We start from the raw sequence: 19,935 nt of genomic DNA, 5'->3' as shown, positions 1-19,935 counted from the left end.
AGGGCGGGTATTACTATAGCCCTGTAGACCATGAGCTTGGTGGCAGTTTTGGGGGCCTGGTCTTCAAACACTCTTTTCCTCAGGCGGCCGAAGGCTGCACTGGCACACTGGAGACAGTATTGGATCTCGTCGTCAATGCCTGCTCTTGTTGATAGGAGGCTCCCGAGATATGGGAAGTGGTCCACAATGTCCAGGGCCGCACCGTGGATCTTGCTGTCTGGGGGGCAGTGCTGTGCGGCAAGGACAAACTGGTGGAGGAACTTGGTCTTACGAATGTTTAGCATAAGGCCCATGCTTTCGTACGCCTCAGTAAATACGTCGTCTATGTTCTGGAGTTCAGTCTCTCTATAGTAGTAATACAGTACTAACGAGCCTCAAGGAAAAGGAGCGAGTCAGTCTAAGGGTGTAGGTTGGCTTAAATACTACTGTATTAATCACATTTCTCCCTTTCTGTAAAAAGGAATGTCCCAAGGCATTTCACAAAGGTACAAAGAAAAGATTAACACTGAGCCAAAGAAGGAGATATTAAGAGGGGTTGGCAACAGCTTGGTTGAAGAGTTGGGGGTTTTAAGGAGGTCTTAAAGGAGGAGGGAGAGATTGATAATGGACAAATATATTCCACAGGATGATCATTGAGTAAGGGCAGTTTTAGAAGAGGAGAGTATGTCTGCTTGCGCTTGATGTGGTTCACCTCGATCTGTCGTCGAATGGCTAAACTGGTTGTGCACCAGATATGTTCAATTCTGCACCTCTTGGACTTGAGAGTAAAGATGGGAGCCGTACCAGGGAAAACAACCAGATTAGGAGAGGGTAGTGGTTTTATTGGGGACTCGGGCATCAAAGATGGAGGTGAAGGAGCGATTGACCAAAGTGACTGCTACAGAGGCATCGTGGTGAATGGAGGGTCAAAGGCTAGTAGATGGGAGTTTGATAGTGCAGCTGTAAATGACTTGAGGGGGTGTATCATCCAAGGTTTGACACAGAGGCAGGTGGTTTGGGTGGTGAGGGATACAAGGAATTGGGTCACAGATAGCCTTGTCAGTGATCTAGCGTATGAGCATAGAGGTGTCACGGGAGATTGGCATGGTCGAGAGGGTGACGTTGAATATAAGTAGAGAGAGTTTATATGGAGGAAGAGGCTTAAGGAAGACTAGAGGGCCTTGAATTCAGAGAAGAGAGGATGAGTGGAGGTTTGATGGATATTGAAATGACATGAGGATCAGGAGTCACTCAATTCAGAGGCGGAGAGAAGAACAGAGACAGAGAATATCGCGGAGAGTAACTGGAGGGAGGGGGGAGGTGCATGCTGGTAGTCTGAGGATTCTAACTGAGAGGTGAAAGGGGTGGAACAAGGTGAGATGCTTGAAGGAGGCTAGAGTACCAGAGGCATATAGGGAGAGACTCCAAGGGGTGGTTTGTTATAAGGGCCACACCATCATCTGGTGGAACATCTTGCCAAGTTGGGGAGCTTTGGTAAGGGCCAAGATGTTGTCATCTAAAACATGCATGGAACTGTAAAATGGTTGTGTGACTCTTCACTCTTTTCCATAGTTGAGAACTTCAGCATGGACATGGAAATTCAGTTTTCAGAGGAGGCGGGAAAGGATAACACTTGTAGTGCAGCCATCAACAATACAGGTAAGTTTAAACTGCGTTCCTACTTTGGTGGCTATACACAGTGGTGGTTTAGTTTGCTGTCCAGTAAAATGCACCTCTGCCGGCCCGGCCCCCCCACTGCCCAAGCACAGACCCTCATGTGGTTCCTGATGACCATCAGTGAGCGAAGAGAACCGTGCACAAGAAGCCAGTCCAATACCAGGAACGATTAGCCTGAGGTTAGGATGAAAAGATGGGTTGCTGGAGTTTGGCCTATTGGACCCTTTTCCTGCTTGTTAATGTAAATAGGACTTGGGTTTTTAAGATCTTTGGCAAAAGAACCAGAGGGAAGATGGGGAGAATTTGTTTTTACGCAGCGAGTTATTATGATCTGGAATGCACTACCTGAAAGGGTAGAGGAAACAGATTCAATAGTAACTTTGAAAATGGAATTGGAAATACTTGAAGCGGGAAGAATTGCAGGGATATGGAGAAAGAGGAAGGGCGGTGGGACTAATTGATAGCTCTATCAAAGAGCTGGCACAGGCATAATGAGTTGAATGGCCTCCTTCAGTGCTGTATCATATTAAGAGCTGCCTGGGCCTCAAGGGTACTAAAGCATTATCAAGGATCCCATGTACCTTCACCATTATCGCTGTTAATTTATCACTTATGCAGGCTACTTCAATCAATCAATGTGCTTGGCAAGTAGTAAGAATCAATGATAAAGATAGGGAGATGGGGTTGAGGTCAGTCAGAAAGGGGCAGATTTGTTGGAATAAATGGCCTTTTTCCTGTCTTCCCCCGGCCCCCAACAAAAGAATTCCAGAGACCGTATAGTAAATTAAATAAACTGCATGTTATAGCATAAGAAACACATGGCAGTGAGTTTAAGGCAATAATTCAGTCTTTGAGTTCTTCTGGTACTGAATTTCATTGCTCAACTCAATCTTTGCTTTCACTAATTTGACTCTCATTGATTGATTTAACGATTACCCTGTAATTCAGTATAGCTAGCTGTTATACTACATACATAACATGGGATTACCCTCACTGTAATATGGGAGTAATGCTGCTTATGAACAAACGCAAATGACTGGACAAGAAAAGATTCTCTATCCATCCATCCATCCACAGTTATGATGCCTTAAGCATCACCATACAGACACTCTTCACCCCGCCCCATCGCCCCCCCCAGGAGCCATGAGATTTCCTGGGATAGGCATAATAAAACAGATAGGTTAATTAGGGGAAAAAATGTGGAACATTCCTATCCCTCACCTCTTTAGGCAATTAAAACTGGTCCAGGAGACCACCCTGGTCATGATTAGCATTACCTGTAACTGGATTATGCACCAGGTGTCAGCAACGCATTGAAACCTGTGTTCAATTGGGCCAACAGGCAATCTTCTCAAACTGAAATAACGCTGCTTGGTAAAAGACTGTTTCTCCACTACTGTTGTTCCAGACTGTTAACCATTTTTATATTTAATTTTTATAGAAAAGTTCCCACAAAACTCGATTGCCATTGAGAATCTAAAATTGAGAGGTTATCAGGAGGAGCTGGCAGAACATGTACTCAACGGAGATAACACAATCATTTGTGCTCCTACTGGTACGGCTAGGAAATGATAACTATTGTATGTTTGTTTGGCCTCTTGGGCATCCCTGATTTTCATCGCTCTGCCATTAGCAGCTGTATTTTCAGCTGCCGAGGCCCTAAGCTCTGGAATTCCCTCCCTAAATCTCTCTACCTCTCTTTCCTCCTATTAAGACGCTCCTTAGCTATTAAGGCGCTCCTTAAAACCTACCTCTTTGAATAAGCTTTTGGTCACTTGCCCTAATATGTGGCTCCTGTTAAACGCCTTGAGATGTTTTACTATGTTAAGGGCACTATATTAATGCAAGTTGTTGTTGTTTGCAATCATGAGCAGTTTTTATATGTATTGCAAACAATGCTAAACCTCAAGTGTGTTTGCCAGAATATCTATAACTTACCATCATTTTTACTTAAGCTATCAATTCACTTTCAAAAGAGCTCATTTGAAATCTTTTTACAATGTTGCCAATTATTGGGTATATTCAAAATATGCTTGCACTCATGTTTAGGACAAAAAGTTATACATTTCTTAAAATAGTATTTTTGCTCCCTGTGATGTGCAATGGCATTCCTTGGCCAAGATGGGCAGGTGACCTATTCTTAGGCCTTTGCCAATAGTTTCTCAAACCAGGGACTATTTAAAAACAAAAATTCTTGGGATGTGGGTATCGTTGGCAAGGCTGGCATTTATTGTCCATCCTTAGTTACCCCCGAAAAGCTGGTGCAACTGACTAGGTTGCTAGGTCATTTCAGGGTCAATCACATTGCTGTGGTCCTGGTGTCCACATATTGGCCAGGTAAGACAGCTGGTTTCCATCCCTGAAGGACATTATATAGCGCCCTTCACGACCTTAGGACGGCCTAAAATGCTTTATAGCAATGAAGTACAATTCAAGTGTAGTCACTGTTGTAATGTAGGAAACGTGGCAGCCAACTTGCACACAGCAAGCTCCCATAAACAGTAATGAGCAGATAGTCCATGAATCACTTGGGTTTTCACGACAATCCAGCAGTTTCATGGTCACTTCTACTGATTTCCAGATTCTTTTTTTAAATTCTCAAAACCGTCATGGTAGGATTTGAACTCCAATTATCTGGATTACTCGTCCAATAATGTAACCGCTACAGCACCGTACCCATGTGAGGAAGTGCCTGCCTCAATGGCCCAGTGGTCATGAGAGAGTCACTGGCACCATCCCAAAGTCCTAATCCATCTGTGGTGTAGCACATTAGAACAGCAACACATTCTGCCATTGCAATTCTGATTTATAGCTGATTATCTACAGGGGATGCTATTAAAGGCACAAAAGATTAATACGCTGTAAGCAAGCTTAGTCGTGCTGACAAGAATGATTGTCAAATAAATGTCTTTTTCTGTTTCTATCCTAAAATGGCAAATATAGGTTGTGGAAAAACCATCGTCGCCCTCCACATCAGTGAGCATCACCTCACGGAAAGGCCCGAGGGGGAGAACCGGAAAGTTGTCTTCATGGCTACCACTGTTCCTGTTTATGAACAGCAATATGACTTGTTCAAGAAACACTTCCAGAAGACCAGGTATGCCCAGAAATGGCTACACCTCAGGCCTTTGAAGAAAGCAGTGTTAGCTCCGGTATTTCGTTATTGTTTCAGCTTTGCTTTTTAACAGTGGATCCAGTTACATTGACATAAATTACATAGAACATACAGCACAGAAACAGGCCATTCGACCCAACCAGTCAATGCTGGTGTTTATACTCCACACGAGTCTCCTCTCATTCCATCTGCTTCATCTCAGCCTTTCAGCATATCTTTCGATTCCCTTTTCTCTCATGTACTTGTCTAGTTTCCTTTTGAATGCATCTAAGCTATTCGCCTCAACCATTCCCTGTGTTAGCGAGTTCCACATTGTCACCACTCTCGTAAGTAAAGCAATTTCCCTATTGCATTTATTAGTGATTATCTTGTATTTATGGCCCCTAATTTTGCATTCTCCCACAAGTGGAAACATTCTCACCACATCTACCCTGTCCGACCCATTCATAATTTAAAAGACCTCTGTCAGGTCACCTCTAAGTTGTGTCTTTTCTAAAGAAAAAAGCCCCAACCGACCAGAACTGTGGGCTGTACTGTAAGTGCAGCCTGATCAGGGCCCTCGCTAACTTCCTCCTGACTCTCTAGCTGTTTGCTGCGCATCACAGGGTGTTCGTTAGTCAGGAGCCAATGGAAAAAGACCAGCAGAAACTTCTAGGCTTCCACCAGTGCCACATTTTAATTATTCAGTGCACCCATGGAGTGGGGTCATGAGGATTCTAAAGGAATCTGCAATTAAAATCTAGATCGGCAGAGAAATGAATAAGGATTTCTTTGGTAGAAAGGAAATAAATTGCCGGTCTTTCATCGTCGCCGGGTCAGAATCCTGGAACTCCCTCCCTAATAGCACTGTGCGAGTATCTTCACCACACAGACTGCAGCGGTTCAAGGTTCACCGCCACCTTGTAATAGGGCACTTAGGGATGGGCAATAAATGGTGGTCTTGCCAGTGACACCTACATCTCATGAATGAATTTTTTTTAAAGAGCTATTGTGTCCTGCTGACCTCTCCTCAGGTCGTCATAATGAGACCTCGTGAGACTGCAGAAACAGGATGTGCTTGATAAGCGTCAAGTTGAGGAACAAAATTAAAATGTAAAAGCAGAAGAAAATATTAATGGACTAAAATTAGAGTCAAATACGGTGAAAAGATTAAAATTACAGAAAAACCTGTCCACCATGGCTCAGTGGATAGCACTTTCGCCTCTGAGTCAGAAGGTCGCAGCTTCGAGTCCCACTCTAGGGACTTGAGCACCAAAGTCTAGGCTGTCACTCCCAGTGCAATACTGAGGGAGCACTGCACTGTCGGAGGTGCCGTCTTTCAGATGAGACATTAAACTAAAGCTCCCATCTGTCCTCCCAGGTGGACTTAAAAGATCCCACGGCCACTATTTTGAAGAAGAGATGGGGAGTTCTCCCCCAATGTCCTGGGTCAATATTTATCCCTCAACCAACAGCTAAAAATAGATTATCTGGTCATTGTCACATTGCTGTTTGTGGGACATTATAACAGTGACTACACTTCAAAAAGTACATGATTGGCCGAAAAGCGACTTTTGGGATGTCTTGGTCATGAAAAGCGCTATATAAATCCAAGTCTTTCTTTCTTTTCATGTTATTTAGTGGGTTCCATTGTATAAATGTTCACACTAATTGCTGTGAGGGATGGTCACAGTTTAATTTCTGTATTTGAATATTCTGCCAGGCTAATTTCCATCTATCTTATCTTCCAGCTTCAAGGTGTGCGGACTTTGTGGTGATAAAGCGGACAGTATTCCAGTCGATATGTTTGTCGAGATGAATGATATCATAATCCTGACACCACAGATTCTGCTGAACAGTCTCAAAAATGGCCGGATTTCATCCTTCTCTGTCTTCACCCTGCTGATTTTTGATGAATGCCATAACACAGTTAAAAATCACCCATACAATGTTTTAATGAAGCGATACTTGGATATTAAACTGGGCGCAAGACCGAGCACTTTACCTCAGGTTAAATTTACAGCATTATTCTGTTTTTGTTTTTATTTCTGATTTCCATGCAGGATCCTGGGCTTTATAAATAGAGGCATAGAGTACAAAAGAAAGGAAGTTGCGCTAAACCTTTAATAAAATGCTGGTTAGGCCTCAGCTGAAGTATTGTTTCCAATTCTGGGCACCACATTTTAGGAAGGATGTCAAGGCCTTAGAAAGGGTGCAAAGGAGATATACCAGAATGGTACCAGGGATGAGGGACTTCAGTTATGTGAAGATATCAGAAAAACTGGGGTTGTTCTCCTTAGAGCAGAGAAGGTTAAGGGGAAACTTGATAGAAGTGTTCAAAATATTGAAGTGTTTTGATAGACTCAATAAGGAGAAACTGTTATGTATGCAACCCTATGTAACCAGCATTCTACCGCCACCAGAGGGTGTATCTGTTGGAGTCCCAAGGGATCCCAGCATCCCTTGGGAGCACTGTATATAAGCAGGCATCCCATGCTGTACCAACACTCTGGAGTTAGAATCGAGAGACTAAGGTCATGCTTATTCACATCTACAGTACTCAATCACGTACTTTATTCTGGACAGAACAACTGGCGACGAGATAACGAACCATCACACGAAAATGCAGAGAACTGTTGGTATCCTGGAGAAATTCTCAGAAGGAGACAATTGGGAGGCCTTCGTGGAGTGACTCGACCAATACTTTGTGGCCAACGAGCTGGAAGGAACACTACCAAACGAAGGGCAATCCTCCTCACCGTCTGCGGGGCAACAACCTATGGCCTCATGAAAAATGTTCTTGCTCCGGTGAAACCAACAACCAAATCATACAAAGATCTATGTACGCTGGTCCGGGAGCACCTAAATCTGAAGGAGAGCGTTCTGCTGGCAAGGTATCGATTTTACACATGTCAACGATCTGAAGGCCAGGAAGTGGCGAGCTATGTCACTGAACTAAGGCGCCTTGCGGAACATTGCAAATTTGATGGATTCCTGGAGCAAATGCTAAGAGACTTTGTTGTGCTTGGCATTGGCCATGAGGTAATCCTTCGCAAACTATTGATTGTTGAAACACCGAACCTGAGCAAAGCTATAACGATAGCCCAGGCATTTATGTCCACCAGCGATAACACCAAACAAATTTCGCAGCATAAAGATGTTTCGGCAAGTACTGTACACAAAGTAACATCGTTTTCAGGCAGGAATGCATATGGCAGATCGTGCACGTCTGCAGTTGCACGAAGTCAGATGACCCAGAGTCCGCCATCAAGCATTAATGCGAGGCAGTTAAAACCTTGTTGGCGCTGCGGAGGTGATCATCGAGCCCATCAATGCCGCTTCAAACACTATGCGTGCAAAGGTCTAGCGAATGTGCAGACGAACTGCAAACCCGTTGCAGAGGATGACCGATCCACGGCGGATCAAACTGAACTAGAGACTCAAACCGAGGAGGCAGAAGTGTACAGGGTACACACCTTCAGCACGAAATGTCCACCGATCATGTTAAAAGTTGAACTGAACGGAATTCCAGTATCCATGGAGTCAGTCCATCATGAGCAAAAAGGCCTTCGACAGGCTGTGGTGCAACAAGGCACACAGGCCCAAGCTAAGCCCCATTCACACCAAGCTGAGAACTTACACTAAAGAGCTGATCCCTGTAATTGGCAGCGCAGCAGTAAAAGTCTCCTATGATGGAGCAGTGCACGAACTCCCACTATGGATAGTACCAGGAGATGGCCCCACATTGTTCGGCAGAAGCTGGCTGGGAAAAATCCGCTGGAACTGGGACGACATCCGAGTGCTTTCGTCCGTCGACGACGCCTCATGTGCCCAGGTTCTGAGCAAGTTTCCGTTGTTATTTGAGCCAGGCATCGGAAGTTTCTCGGGGGCGAAGGTGCAGATCCACTTGATTCCCGGTACACGACCCATCCACCACAAGGCACGGGCGGTGCCATATATGATTCGAGAGAAAGTGGAGATCGAGCTGGACAGGCTGCAACGAGAGGGCATCATCGTGCCGGTGGAGTTCAACGAGTGGGCCAGTCCGATTGTTCTGGTTCTCGAGGGCGATGGCACAGTCAGATTTTGCGGGGACTATAAAGTAACGATTAACCGTTTTTCGCTGCAGGACCAGTACCCGCTACCCAAGGCAGACGACCTATTTGCGACGCTGGCAGGAGGAAAGACATTCATCAAGTTAGACTTGACCTCGGCCTACATGACGCAGGAACTGGCGGAATCTTCGAAAGGCCTCACCTGCATCAACAGGCACAAAGGTCTGTTCATCTACAATAGATGCCAGTTTGGGATTCGATCAGCCGCAGCTATTTTTCAAAGGAATATGGAGAGCCTGCTAAAGTCGGTTCCGCGCACCGTGGTTTTCCAGGACGACATACTGGTCACAGGTCGGGACACCATCGAACACTTGAAGAACCTGAAAGAGGTTCTAAGTCGGCTAGATCGTGTGGGACTCAGGTTGAAACGCTCGAAGTGTGTTTTCCTGGCGCCAGAGGTCAAGTTCTTAGGGAGAAGAATTGCGGCAGACGGCATCAGACCCACCGACGCCAAGACGGAGGCCATCAAGAACACGTCGAGACCGCAGAACATGACGGAGCTGCAGTCGTTCCTGGGACTCCTCAATTATTTTGGTAATTTCCTACCCGGGTTAAGCACCTTGCTAGAACCTCTACACGTGTTGCTACGCAAGGGAGATGATCGGGTATAGGGGAAATCGCAAGAGACTGCTTTTGAGAAAGCCCAAAATCTGTTATGTTCCAACAAACTGCTTGTCCTGTATGATCCTTGTAAACGTTTAGTGCTAGCTTGCGATGCGTCATTGTACGGGGTCGGGTGTGTGTTACAACAAGCAAATGAATTGGGAACATTGCAACCGGTCGCTTATGCGTCCAGGAGCTTGTCCAAGGCCGAAAGGGCCTACAGCATGATTGAAAAAGAAGCTCTGGCATGCGTTTACGGAGTAAAAAAAATGCATCAGTATCTTTGGGCTTAAGTTCGAGTTAGAAACTGACCATAAGCCGCTTATATCGCTATTCTCAGAGAGCAAAGGTATCAATACCAATGTCTCTGCTCGCATCCAAAGATGGGCGCTCACGTTGTCTGCATATAACTATGTAATTTGCCACAGGCCAGGCACAGAGAACTGCGCTGACACCCTCACTCAGCTACCATTGCCCGCCACCGGGATAGAAATGGCACAGCCTGCAGACTTGCTCTTGGTGATGGGTGCATTTGAAAACGAAAAGTCACCCGTTACAGCCCGCCAGATCAGGACTTGGACCAGCCAGGATCCTTTATGGTCCCTTGTAAAAAAAACTGTGTCCTCCATGGGAGCTGGTCCAGCATCCCAGCGGCGATGCATGAAGAGATCAAGCCGTTCCAGTGGCGTAAAGACGAAATGTCCATACAGGTGGACTGTCTTTTGTGTGGTAATCGCGTGGTTTTGCCCAAGAAAGACAGGGAATTATTCATACGTCACCTACACAGTACCCACCCAAGCATAGTAATGATGAAAGCTATAGCCAGATTCCATGTGTGGTGGCCCCGCATCGACTCAGATTTGGAGTCTTGCGTGCGCCAATGCAACACTTGCTCTCAACTGAGCAATGCACCCAGGGAGGCACCGCTAAGTTTGTGGTCATGGCCCTCCAAACCGGGGTCTAGGATCCACGTTGACTTCACTGGCCCGTTTCTCGGCAAAATGTTCTTGATTGTTGTGGATGCTTATTCTAAGTGGATTGAGTTGTAATAATGTCTGTAAGCACGTCCACTGCCACCATCGAAAGCCTACGAGCCATGTTTGCCACGCACGGCCTGCTTGATGTCCTTGTCAGCGACAATGGGCCGTGCTTCACCAGCATTCCCCCAATGGGATCAAGCACATCACATCTGCCCCGTTGAAGCCCGCATCCAACGTCCAGGCAGAACGGGCAATCCAAACCGTCAAGCAAAGCTTGAAACGCTTGTCGGAAGGTTCCCTGCAGACCCGCCTGACCCGAGTCCTCAGCTACCGCACCAGACTCCACTCGCTCAGCGGAGTTCCCCCAGACGAGCTGCTCATGAAAAGGACGCTCAAAACAAGGCTTTCTCTAGTCCAGATCGAGGGCAGGCGGCATCAACAAAGCATGTACCATGATCGCACAAATTTGCTATGCGATATTCAATGTCCCTGTATTTGTACTCAACTATGGACATGGTCCCAAATGGCTTGCTGGCACTGTCGTAGCCAAAGAAGGGAGTAGAGTGTTTCAGGTGAAACTTGCAAATGGACTAACTTGCAGAAAGCATTTGGACCAAACCAAACTGCGACTCACAGACAGCCACGAGCAACCTGAAGAGGACACCACCAACTTCGACCCTCCGACACACACAAGTGGCAACTGACATCACGGTTGACCACGAAGCTGAACTCATCATCCCCAGTAGCCCAGCAAGGCCAGCTGTCTAGCAGCCCAGCGAAGAACCAACCAACTCACCTGCACCTGCATTTGTACTGAGACGATTGACTAGGGAGCGAAAAGCCCCAGATCGTCTCACCCTGTAAATAAGGGTGGGAGGGAGTGATGTTATGTATGCAACCCTATGTAACCAGCATTCTACCGCCATCAGAGGGCGTATGTGTTGGTGTCCCAAGGAATCCCAGCATCCCTTGGGAGCACTATATAAGCAGGCCTCCCATGCTGTACCAGCACTCTGGAGTTAGAATAAAGAGACTAAGGTCACACTTACTCATGTCTACAGTACTCAGTCACATTACTTTATTCTGGACATACAGAAACTGTTTACAGTGGCAGAAGGGTCGATAGCCAGAGGACACAGATTTAAGGTAATGGGCAAAAGAACCAGAGATGACATGAGGAAAAACAAATTACGCAGTGAATTATTGTGATCTGGAATGCACTGCCTGAAAGGGTGGTGGAAGCAGATTCAACAGTAACTTACAAAAGGAATTAGAAAAATACTTGAAAAGGAAAAACGTACAGGGCTATGGGGAAAGAGCAGGGGGGAGTGGATAGTTCCTTCAGGCACGATGGGCCAAATGGCCTCCATTTGTGCTGTATCATTCTATGAATCTGAGTCCGGCTTCTACAGTATTTTGCTTATAGTTTTAGATTAATTCACTGCCACTTCTCTTCTAGGGATGCCCCACCTTAAAGTTTTGCCCTTTCTCTTTTACCTTGTTCACTGTCATTATTTTCTGTTTCCTTTTCTGTGTTTGCTGCCATTGCCATTTACACCTCCTCTGAACCCATCTTTTATTTCTTTACTTGTCCCATTATCACCCCATTTAAGAATATGCTAAACCTTTATAAATCAGTGGTTAGGCCTCAGCTGGTACTGTGTCCAATTCTGGGCACCATACTTTAGGTAGGATGTCAAGGCCTTGCAGAGAGTGCAGAGGAGATTTACTAGAACGTTACCAGGGATGAGGGACTTCAGTTACATGGAGAGACTGGAGAAGCTGAGAGTGTTCTCCTTAGAACAGAGAAGGTTAAGAGGAGCTTTAATGGAAGAATATGTTTTATGCAGTGAGTTATGATGATCTAATTGGATAGCTCTTTCAAAGAGCCGACACCGGCACGCTGGGCTGTATCATTTTAAATTATATGATTTTTGCCTTGCACCATCATCTTTTTTGCCATTTAATCTCTTCTGCCTTTCATCCTATCACAGACCGTCCATTTTGTTCTTTCCCGCCCACCTTTCCCTTACTCTACTTGCTTATAAACTGTTGAATCTTCATAGTGAGAGGATTTGAGTATAGTAGCAGGGAGGTCTTATTGCATTTGTACAGGGCCTTAGTGAGGACACACCTTGAGTATTGTGTTCAGTTTTGGTCTCCGAATCTGATGAAGGACATTCTTGCTATTGAGGGAGTGCAGCGAAGGTTCACCAGACTGATTCCCGGGATGGCAGGACTGACGTATGAAGAAAGACTGGATCGACTAGGCTTGTATTTACTGGAATTTAGAAGAATGAGAGGGGATCTCATAGAAACATATACAATTCTGACGGGATTGGACAGGTTAGATGCAGGAAGAATGTTCCCGATGTTGGGGAAGTCCAGAACCAGGGGTCACAGTCTAAGGATAAGGGGTAAGCCATTTAGGACCGAGATGGAACTTCTTCACTCAGAAAATTGTGAACCTATGGAATTCTCTACCACAGAAAGTTGTTGAGGCCAGTCGTTAGATATATTCAAAAGGGAGTTCGATGTGACTCTTAGGGCTAAAGGGATCAAGGGGTATGGAGAGCAAGCAAGAATGGGTTACTGAAGTTGCATGTTCAGCCATGATCATATTGAATGGTGGTGCAGGCTCAAAGGGCCGAATGGCCTACTCCTGCACCTATGACTCATAGAAACATAGAAAATATAGAAAGTAGGTGCAGGAGTAGGCCATTCAGCTTTTCGAGCCTGCACCACCATTCAATAAGATCATGGCTGATCATTCCCTCAGTACCCCTTTCCTACTTTCTCTCCATACCCCTTGATCCCCTGAGTGAAGAAGTTTCTCCTCATCTCAGTCCTAAATGGCCTACCCCTTATCCTAAGACTCTGTTCCCTGGTTCTGGACTTCCCCAACATCGGGAACATTCTTACCGCATCTAACTTGTCCAGTTCCGTCAGAATCTTATATGCTTCTATGAGATCCCCTCTCATCCTTCTAAATCCAGTGTATAAAGGCCCAGTTGATCCAGTCTCTCCTCATATGTCAGTCCAGCCATCCTGGGAATCAGTCTGGTGAATCTTCGCTGTCCTTCCTCAGATTAGTAGACCAAAACTGAACATAGTATTCCAGGTGAGGCCTCACTAAGGCCCTGTAAAACTGCAGTAAGACCTCCCTGCTCCTGTACTCAAATCCCCTAGCTATGAAGGCCAACATACCATTTGTTTTCTTCACCGCCTGCTGTACCTGCATGCCAACTTTCAATGACTGATGAACCATGACACCCAGGTCTCGTTCCACCTCCCCTTTTCCTAATCTACCACCATTCAGATGATAATCTGCCTTCGTGTTTTTGCCCCCAAAGTGGATAACCTCACATTTATCCTCATTATACTGCATCTGCCATGCATTTGTACCACTCACCTAACCTGTCCAAGTCACCCTGCAGCCTCTTAGCGTCCTCCTCACAGTTCACACCGCCAACCAGTTTAGTGTCATCTGTAAACTTGAAGATATTACACTCAATTCCTTCATCTAAATCATTAATGTATATTGTAAAGAGCTGGGGTTCCAGCACTGAGCCCTGCGGCACCCCACTAGTCACTGTAAAGGACCCGTTTATCCCAACTCTCTGCTTCCTGTCTGCCAACCAGTTCTCTATCCACATTAGTACATTACCCCCAATACCATGTGCTTTGATTTTGCACACCAATCTCTTGTGTGGGACCTTGTCAAAAGCCTTTTGAAAGTCCAAATACACCACATCCACTGGTTCTCCCTTGTCCACTCTACTAGTTACCTCCTCAAAAAATTCCAGAAGATTTGTCAAGCATGATTTCCCTTTCATAAATGAATGCTGACTTGGACCGATCCTGTCACTGCTTTCCAAATGCGCTGCTATTTCATCCTTAATAATTGATTCCAACATTTTCCCCACGACTGATGTCAGGCTAACTGGTCTATAATTCACCGTTTTCTCTCTCCCTCCCTTTTTAAAAAGTGGTGTTACATTAGCTACTTGCAGTTCTGATGAAAGGTCATCAACCTGAAACGTTAACTCTGTTTCTCTCCACTGAGTGTTTTGCTGCAATTACTGTTTTAATTTTAAATTCCAGTCCTGTCCGTTTTTGCCACTGCTTTGTACTGAAGAGGCTAAAAACTTTCATGTAGAAGCAGCAGTCTCACCATCAGAACCTCTTTCTGAAAATCAAATGATTGCATGGAATTATATTTCAAAACCAATCTGTGTAAATAAACGGGGTGATTTTAACTCTACTCATTCAGCAGAAACCTGGAAGGTGGACAGTTAAATCGCCCTGGCTCTTACCTGTCCGAATACCATGGTGATCACATCTGCAATTTTAATCTACTCTCCTGAGCAGGCAGCAAGGACATGCACCCAGAGCCAAGAAGGTCCTTCTTTACATATTCATGTTGCAGCCCGATGACATCATTGAGTCCTGACTAATTTTAACTTGAGCCTGAGCGGGGAATCCACCTGGAGTTAAAATCAGGGCAATTTCAATGAGCAAGTGGTCAATCTATGGAACAGACTCCCAAGGGAGACGGTGTATGCAGTTTGTATTGATTCATTCAAATGCAAATTGGATAGATTTCTTTCAGAAAATAACATTTTGGGATACAGTATATGAGTAATTTGAGATGCTTGGGTGGAACAGGGGACTTTGGACCCATGGTTCCCAAAGCTTTAAACCACTGCGGGTGTTCCTCGCCTCATGTCTGTGTCTGTTGTAGACTCATTGATGGAGGTCGATCGCTGTGATTAGTCAGCAACTCCATTATCGTTGTATCATGTGACTACCAAGCTGGTAGAAGGCAAACTAGATAGTCTTTCTTTGTCTATCAATTCCTATGTTCCTATTTAATCTTTTAAAAAGGTTCTATTTCTATTATTTATTTATTTCCCTTTAGTCCTTCTCTTCTGAAGGTAACACCTTGATGGTATGTAACCCCACACACATTCCAGCTGGTGTTACTGTTTGGGGAGGAACTTCAAACAATTATTTTCCTCCTTCCCATCACTAAGGTGTAATACCACTTCCCCCAGGGAGACCAGCTAACACAGCACAGGCCGAGAATTGAACCCGAGGTATGGCTGAGTACCACACTCGTTGCTTTGTCCATCTGCTGAAATATGGGGGAAGGGACGATATTTAGGGACCGAAATTGCCCTCTGCCCCAAATGGGGTGCACTTACTGTTTTTTTAAGTGTTTTCTCTGCCCCAATGCATGAGACGGAAAATCCGGCGAAATTCAGCTCATTATTTTTTTTTTGCAGCGGAGCAGATGTGGGGTCAGGAGCGGGGCGGACATGCCGTTCTGTCAGGTCGGCCGCCGCTCTGAGTCATCAGTGCCGCGCTGACGCGTCACAACATCCCTCCCCTTCAGTTAAAGGGGAGAGCCACTGCAAGCTCTGCAGCCACTTTAGTGGCACCCACTGGACCACCAGGGAGGGTTTTGGCTGCACTAGCGTCCCCGTATGCAAGAGGAGGTACCGGGCTGCCTCTTGTCAGCCCATCCGACCCTGTGGCTGTCATTGTCGGGCAGAGTTTGGAGTCGGCCGACAATTAAAATAATATGGTGGCAGCGGCAGTGCCCTCCCTTTTAAGGGCGGATGTGCTGCCCAGCCACAAGAAGGTTCCACCAGGGAAAGCTGTCAGGGGCACCGAGCGGCAATCGATGTGCTCCCGTGGGGCAATTTCCCGCGGGGTGGAAAGGGGGTCGCCACCAGTTGGTAAGGGGTCAGCGCGTGCCCGATGGGGCAGGAAGACAGCTGGGGCGGTCCCGTACGCTGCTCCACAAATACTGGAGGGCAATTTTCAAAATGGTGGCCCCTCTGCGCTGACCAAGCAGTGAGTGGCTGACTCTTTGAGGCGGTCACGGCTCTTGTAGAAAGAGGCAATTTCGGCCCGTTTGTCCCTGTTTATGTTGCCAATGGCATTGTCAGAATAAAAATAATTATTCAGTCTGACAGTGTGATGGTGCAACACATTCACTTACACGCGCACACACACACATGCATACAGTCACATTGACACACACTCATTCACACGCACACACATTCACTCATTCACTTACATGCACACATTCATATGCATATATTCACTCTCACATACATTTACACACATTCATTCACACACTCTCGCAACATTCATACACACACATTCATTCACTTACAGATGCACACACATTCACATACGCACACACATATCTGAAATGGCTAGATCCCTGAACCACCCTGGGTTAATGACTAATCTATTAATAATTTAGCTCAATCTCACAGCTGAGTTCCATATCTCCCTTCTCCACTCGCCACAGCATTGTCATCAATGCTAAGTGTCAGATGACCTTTAGTGTCAGTTGAGCTTTAATTGCTTCCATCGCCTCTGTTGTCTTCACAGAAGTAAGAAACTTGGGAAGAGTTTAATGAACGTTTAATGGTCAGTGTTTGCACACTGTGCTATCTCAGGCAACTTCAAATAAGCCACACCTGATCCAGGAACATCAGTCAGTACATCAATACAAAAGCAAAATACTGCGGATGCTGGAATCTGGAATAAAAACAGAAAATGCTGGAAATCTCAGCAGGTCAGGCAGCATCTGTGGAGAGAAAGCAGAGTTAACATAGAAACATAGAAAATAGGTGCAGGAGTAGGCCATTCGGCTCTTCGAGCCTGCACTACCATTCAATATGACCATGGCCGATCATGCAACTTCAGTACTCCATTCCTGCTTTCTCTCCATACCCCTTGATCCCTTTAGCCATAAGGGCCACATCTTACTGCCTTTTGAATATATCTAACGAACTGGCCTCGTCAGCTTTCTGTGGTAGAGAATTCCACAGGTTCACAATTCTCTGAGTGAAGAAGTTTCTTCTCATCTCGGTCCTAAATAGCTTACCCCTTATCCTTAGACTATGACCCCCCTAGTTCTGGACTACCCCAACATCGGGAACATTCTTCCTGCATCTAACCTGTCCAATCCTGTCAGAATTGTATATGTTTCTATGAGATCCCCTCTCATTCTTCTAAATTCCAGTGAATATAAGCCTAGTCGATCCAGTTTTCCTTCATATATCACTCCTGCCATCCTGGGAATCAGTCTGGTGAACCTTCACTGCACTCCCTCAGGGTCAATGACGCTTCATCAGAACTGGAGTGTGTTCGGAAAGAACAGATTCTTAACAAGCACAGACCTTCCCTTTTGTTCTTTCTTCCCCTCCCCCTTTCAGCATCTTCCCCTCTCAGCATTCCGAAGGGACCACTCCCTCCGTGACACCCTGGTCCATTCCGCAGTTACCCCCAGCACCCCCTCCCCTTCCCACGGTAACTTTCCGTAAAAGCGCAGGAGATGCAACACCTGCCCTTTTACCTCCTCCCACTATCCAGGGCCCCAAATACTCCTTCCAGGTGAAACAGCGATTTACTTGGACTTCTTTCAATTTAATATACTGTATTCACTGCTCACGATGTGGTCTCCTCTACATTGGGGAGACCAAACGTAGATTGAGTGACTGCTTTGCAGACCACCTCCGTTCAGTCCGCAAGTGTGACCCTGAACTGCCGGTCGCCTGTCACTTTAATTCTCTGCTCCATTCCCATTCTGACCTCTCCGTCCTCGGCCTCCTAATTGTTCCAACTAAGCTCAACGCAAGCTCGAGGAACAGCACTTTACAGCCTTCTGGACTCAACATAGAGTTCAACAATTTCAGAGCGTAACCTCTGCAAACTTTTGGCTCCCTTTCCCCTCCCCCAACTCCCTCAGAGCCTGTTTCTTTCTTCCTTGTTTTTCTCTCCTTGTCTCTAATGACAGTTGGTCATTATCCCGCCATTCACACCCTATCTTAACTAATGTTTTTCTAACTTCTGGCATTACATTTGAATGTGGGCCATCATCCGTTTTGTCTGTCTAATCTCTCCTGTCTTCCACCCTATCACAGACCTTCCCTTTTGTTCTTTCTTCCCCTCCCCCTTTTAGTGCTTGTTAAGAATCTGGTCTTTCCAAACACTCCAGTTCTGACGATGGGTCATTGATCCGAAATGTTAACTCTGCTTCCTCTCCACAGATGCAGCCTGACCTGCTGAGATTTCCAGCATTTTCTGTTTTTAAGCCAGTACATCAAAATGCTTCTCATCCATTATATAGAATCCAATGGCTGAAGGGTTGATAACTAGAGGGCCCAGATTTAAGATGTTTGCCAAAAGAACCAGAGGTGACATGAGTGAAAACGTTTTTATGCAACGAGTGGTTAGGATTTGGAACGCACTGCCTGATAGGTTGGTGGATACAGATTCAATAGTAGCCTTCAAAAGGGAATTGGATAAATACTTGAAGGAGAAAGAATTGCAGGGATATGGGGAAAGAGTGGGGGGTGGGACTAACTGACTCTTCAAAAGAGCCGGTGCAGGCACAAACAGCACCCTTCTGTGCTGTACTATTCTATTATTCTCAATGTACTGAACCACCTCCCCTCAGTAGTTCAGTCTAACTGAGCCTGGGAATAGTGCATGTGGGGACAGAAAACAAAGCTGATAAATCAATCTTAAGATGGTTAGGAAGGAAGGAAAATACTATACTTGTCTTTGATCGCACCTCCATATAATAACATGAAAATTCCTTTTTCTTATTTGTTTTCCGATAGATCGTTGGATTGACAGCATCAGTTGGAGTTGGTGATGCCAACTCGGTCAGCGATGCGGTGGATTATATTTTCCAGATATGCGCCAATCTTGATGCCGAAACAATATCAACTGTGAAAAGGAATGAGGCAGAGCTGAAGAAATATGTTTTTGTTTCACAGAAATGTAAGACTTTATACTACATCAATATCTCAGCAGCTTGAAAGGATAGCATTGAAATTTTTATTCTGCCCAGCCCTTAATGTTGTTCCTAAAACTGCTGGAAATGAATTTATTCATGTCGTAGGTCCATTAGGTCTTTCGATTATGAAGAGGTCGTTAAGATTATGAAGGAGTTTGACGGGGTAGATGTAGAGATGTTTCCATTTGTGGGGGCGTCCAAAACTGGGGTCCATAAATATAAGATAGTTACTAATAAATCCAGTAAGTAATTCAGGAGAAACTTCTTTACCCAGAGAGTGGAACTTGCTACCTCAAGGTGTGGTTGAGGCAAATAGCATAGATTTATTTAAGGGGAAGCTAGATAAACACATGAGGGAGAAAGGAATAGAAAGGTATCCTGATAAGGTGAGATGAAGAGGGGTGGGAGGAGGTTCGTGTGGAGCATAAACACCGGCATAGATGAGTTGTTTCTGTCCTGTACTTTCTATGTAATTCAGTGACTTCCGGATCTGACTGGCATTAATGTAATGTTACTCAAAAAAGATTTGTCTGGACAATCCAAGCTATAAAATTGATTCAAACAAATACTTTATTTGATGCATGAAAAACAAAATGAAATGGGAATAAATAGCTGGCCCCAGTTGTAGCAGACTTATGGCACATCCTACTCAAATAC

General features: G+C 45.4%; 1 protein-coding gene across 4 annotated transcripts in view; it reads left to right on the top strand.

Moving 5' to 3' along the window:
• The window catches only part of rigi (RNA sensor RIG-I), a 159,659-nt gene that overhangs the window by 115,811 nt on the left and 23,913 nt on the right, over positions 1–19,935 (top strand). For all 4 annotated transcript variants that reach the window (XM_070887816.1, XM_070887799.1, XM_070887808.1 and 1 more), the window contains 5 exons: positions 1,552–1,638; positions 3,098–3,211; positions 4,600–4,753; positions 6,502–6,760; positions 19,100–19,262. In XM_070887816.1, the coding sequence (XP_070743917.1) occupies positions 1,552–1,638; positions 3,098–3,211; positions 4,600–4,753; positions 6,502–6,760; positions 19,100–19,262 (777 nt within the window). The remainder of the gene's footprint in view (positions 1–1,551; positions 1,639–3,097; positions 3,212–4,599; positions 4,754–6,501; positions 6,761–19,099; positions 19,263–19,935) is intronic.

The sequence above is a fragment of the Pristiophorus japonicus genome, chromosome 1 (genome assembly GCF_044704955.1).
Source record: "Pristiophorus japonicus isolate sPriJap1 chromosome 1, sPriJap1.hap1, whole genome shotgun sequence".
In the NCBI taxonomy this organism is placed as follows: Eukaryota; Metazoa; Chordata; class Chondrichthyes; family Pristiophoridae; genus Pristiophorus; species Pristiophorus japonicus.
Note: the sequence above shows the minus strand (reverse complement) of the source record. Positions and strands in the feature narration are given on the sequence as shown.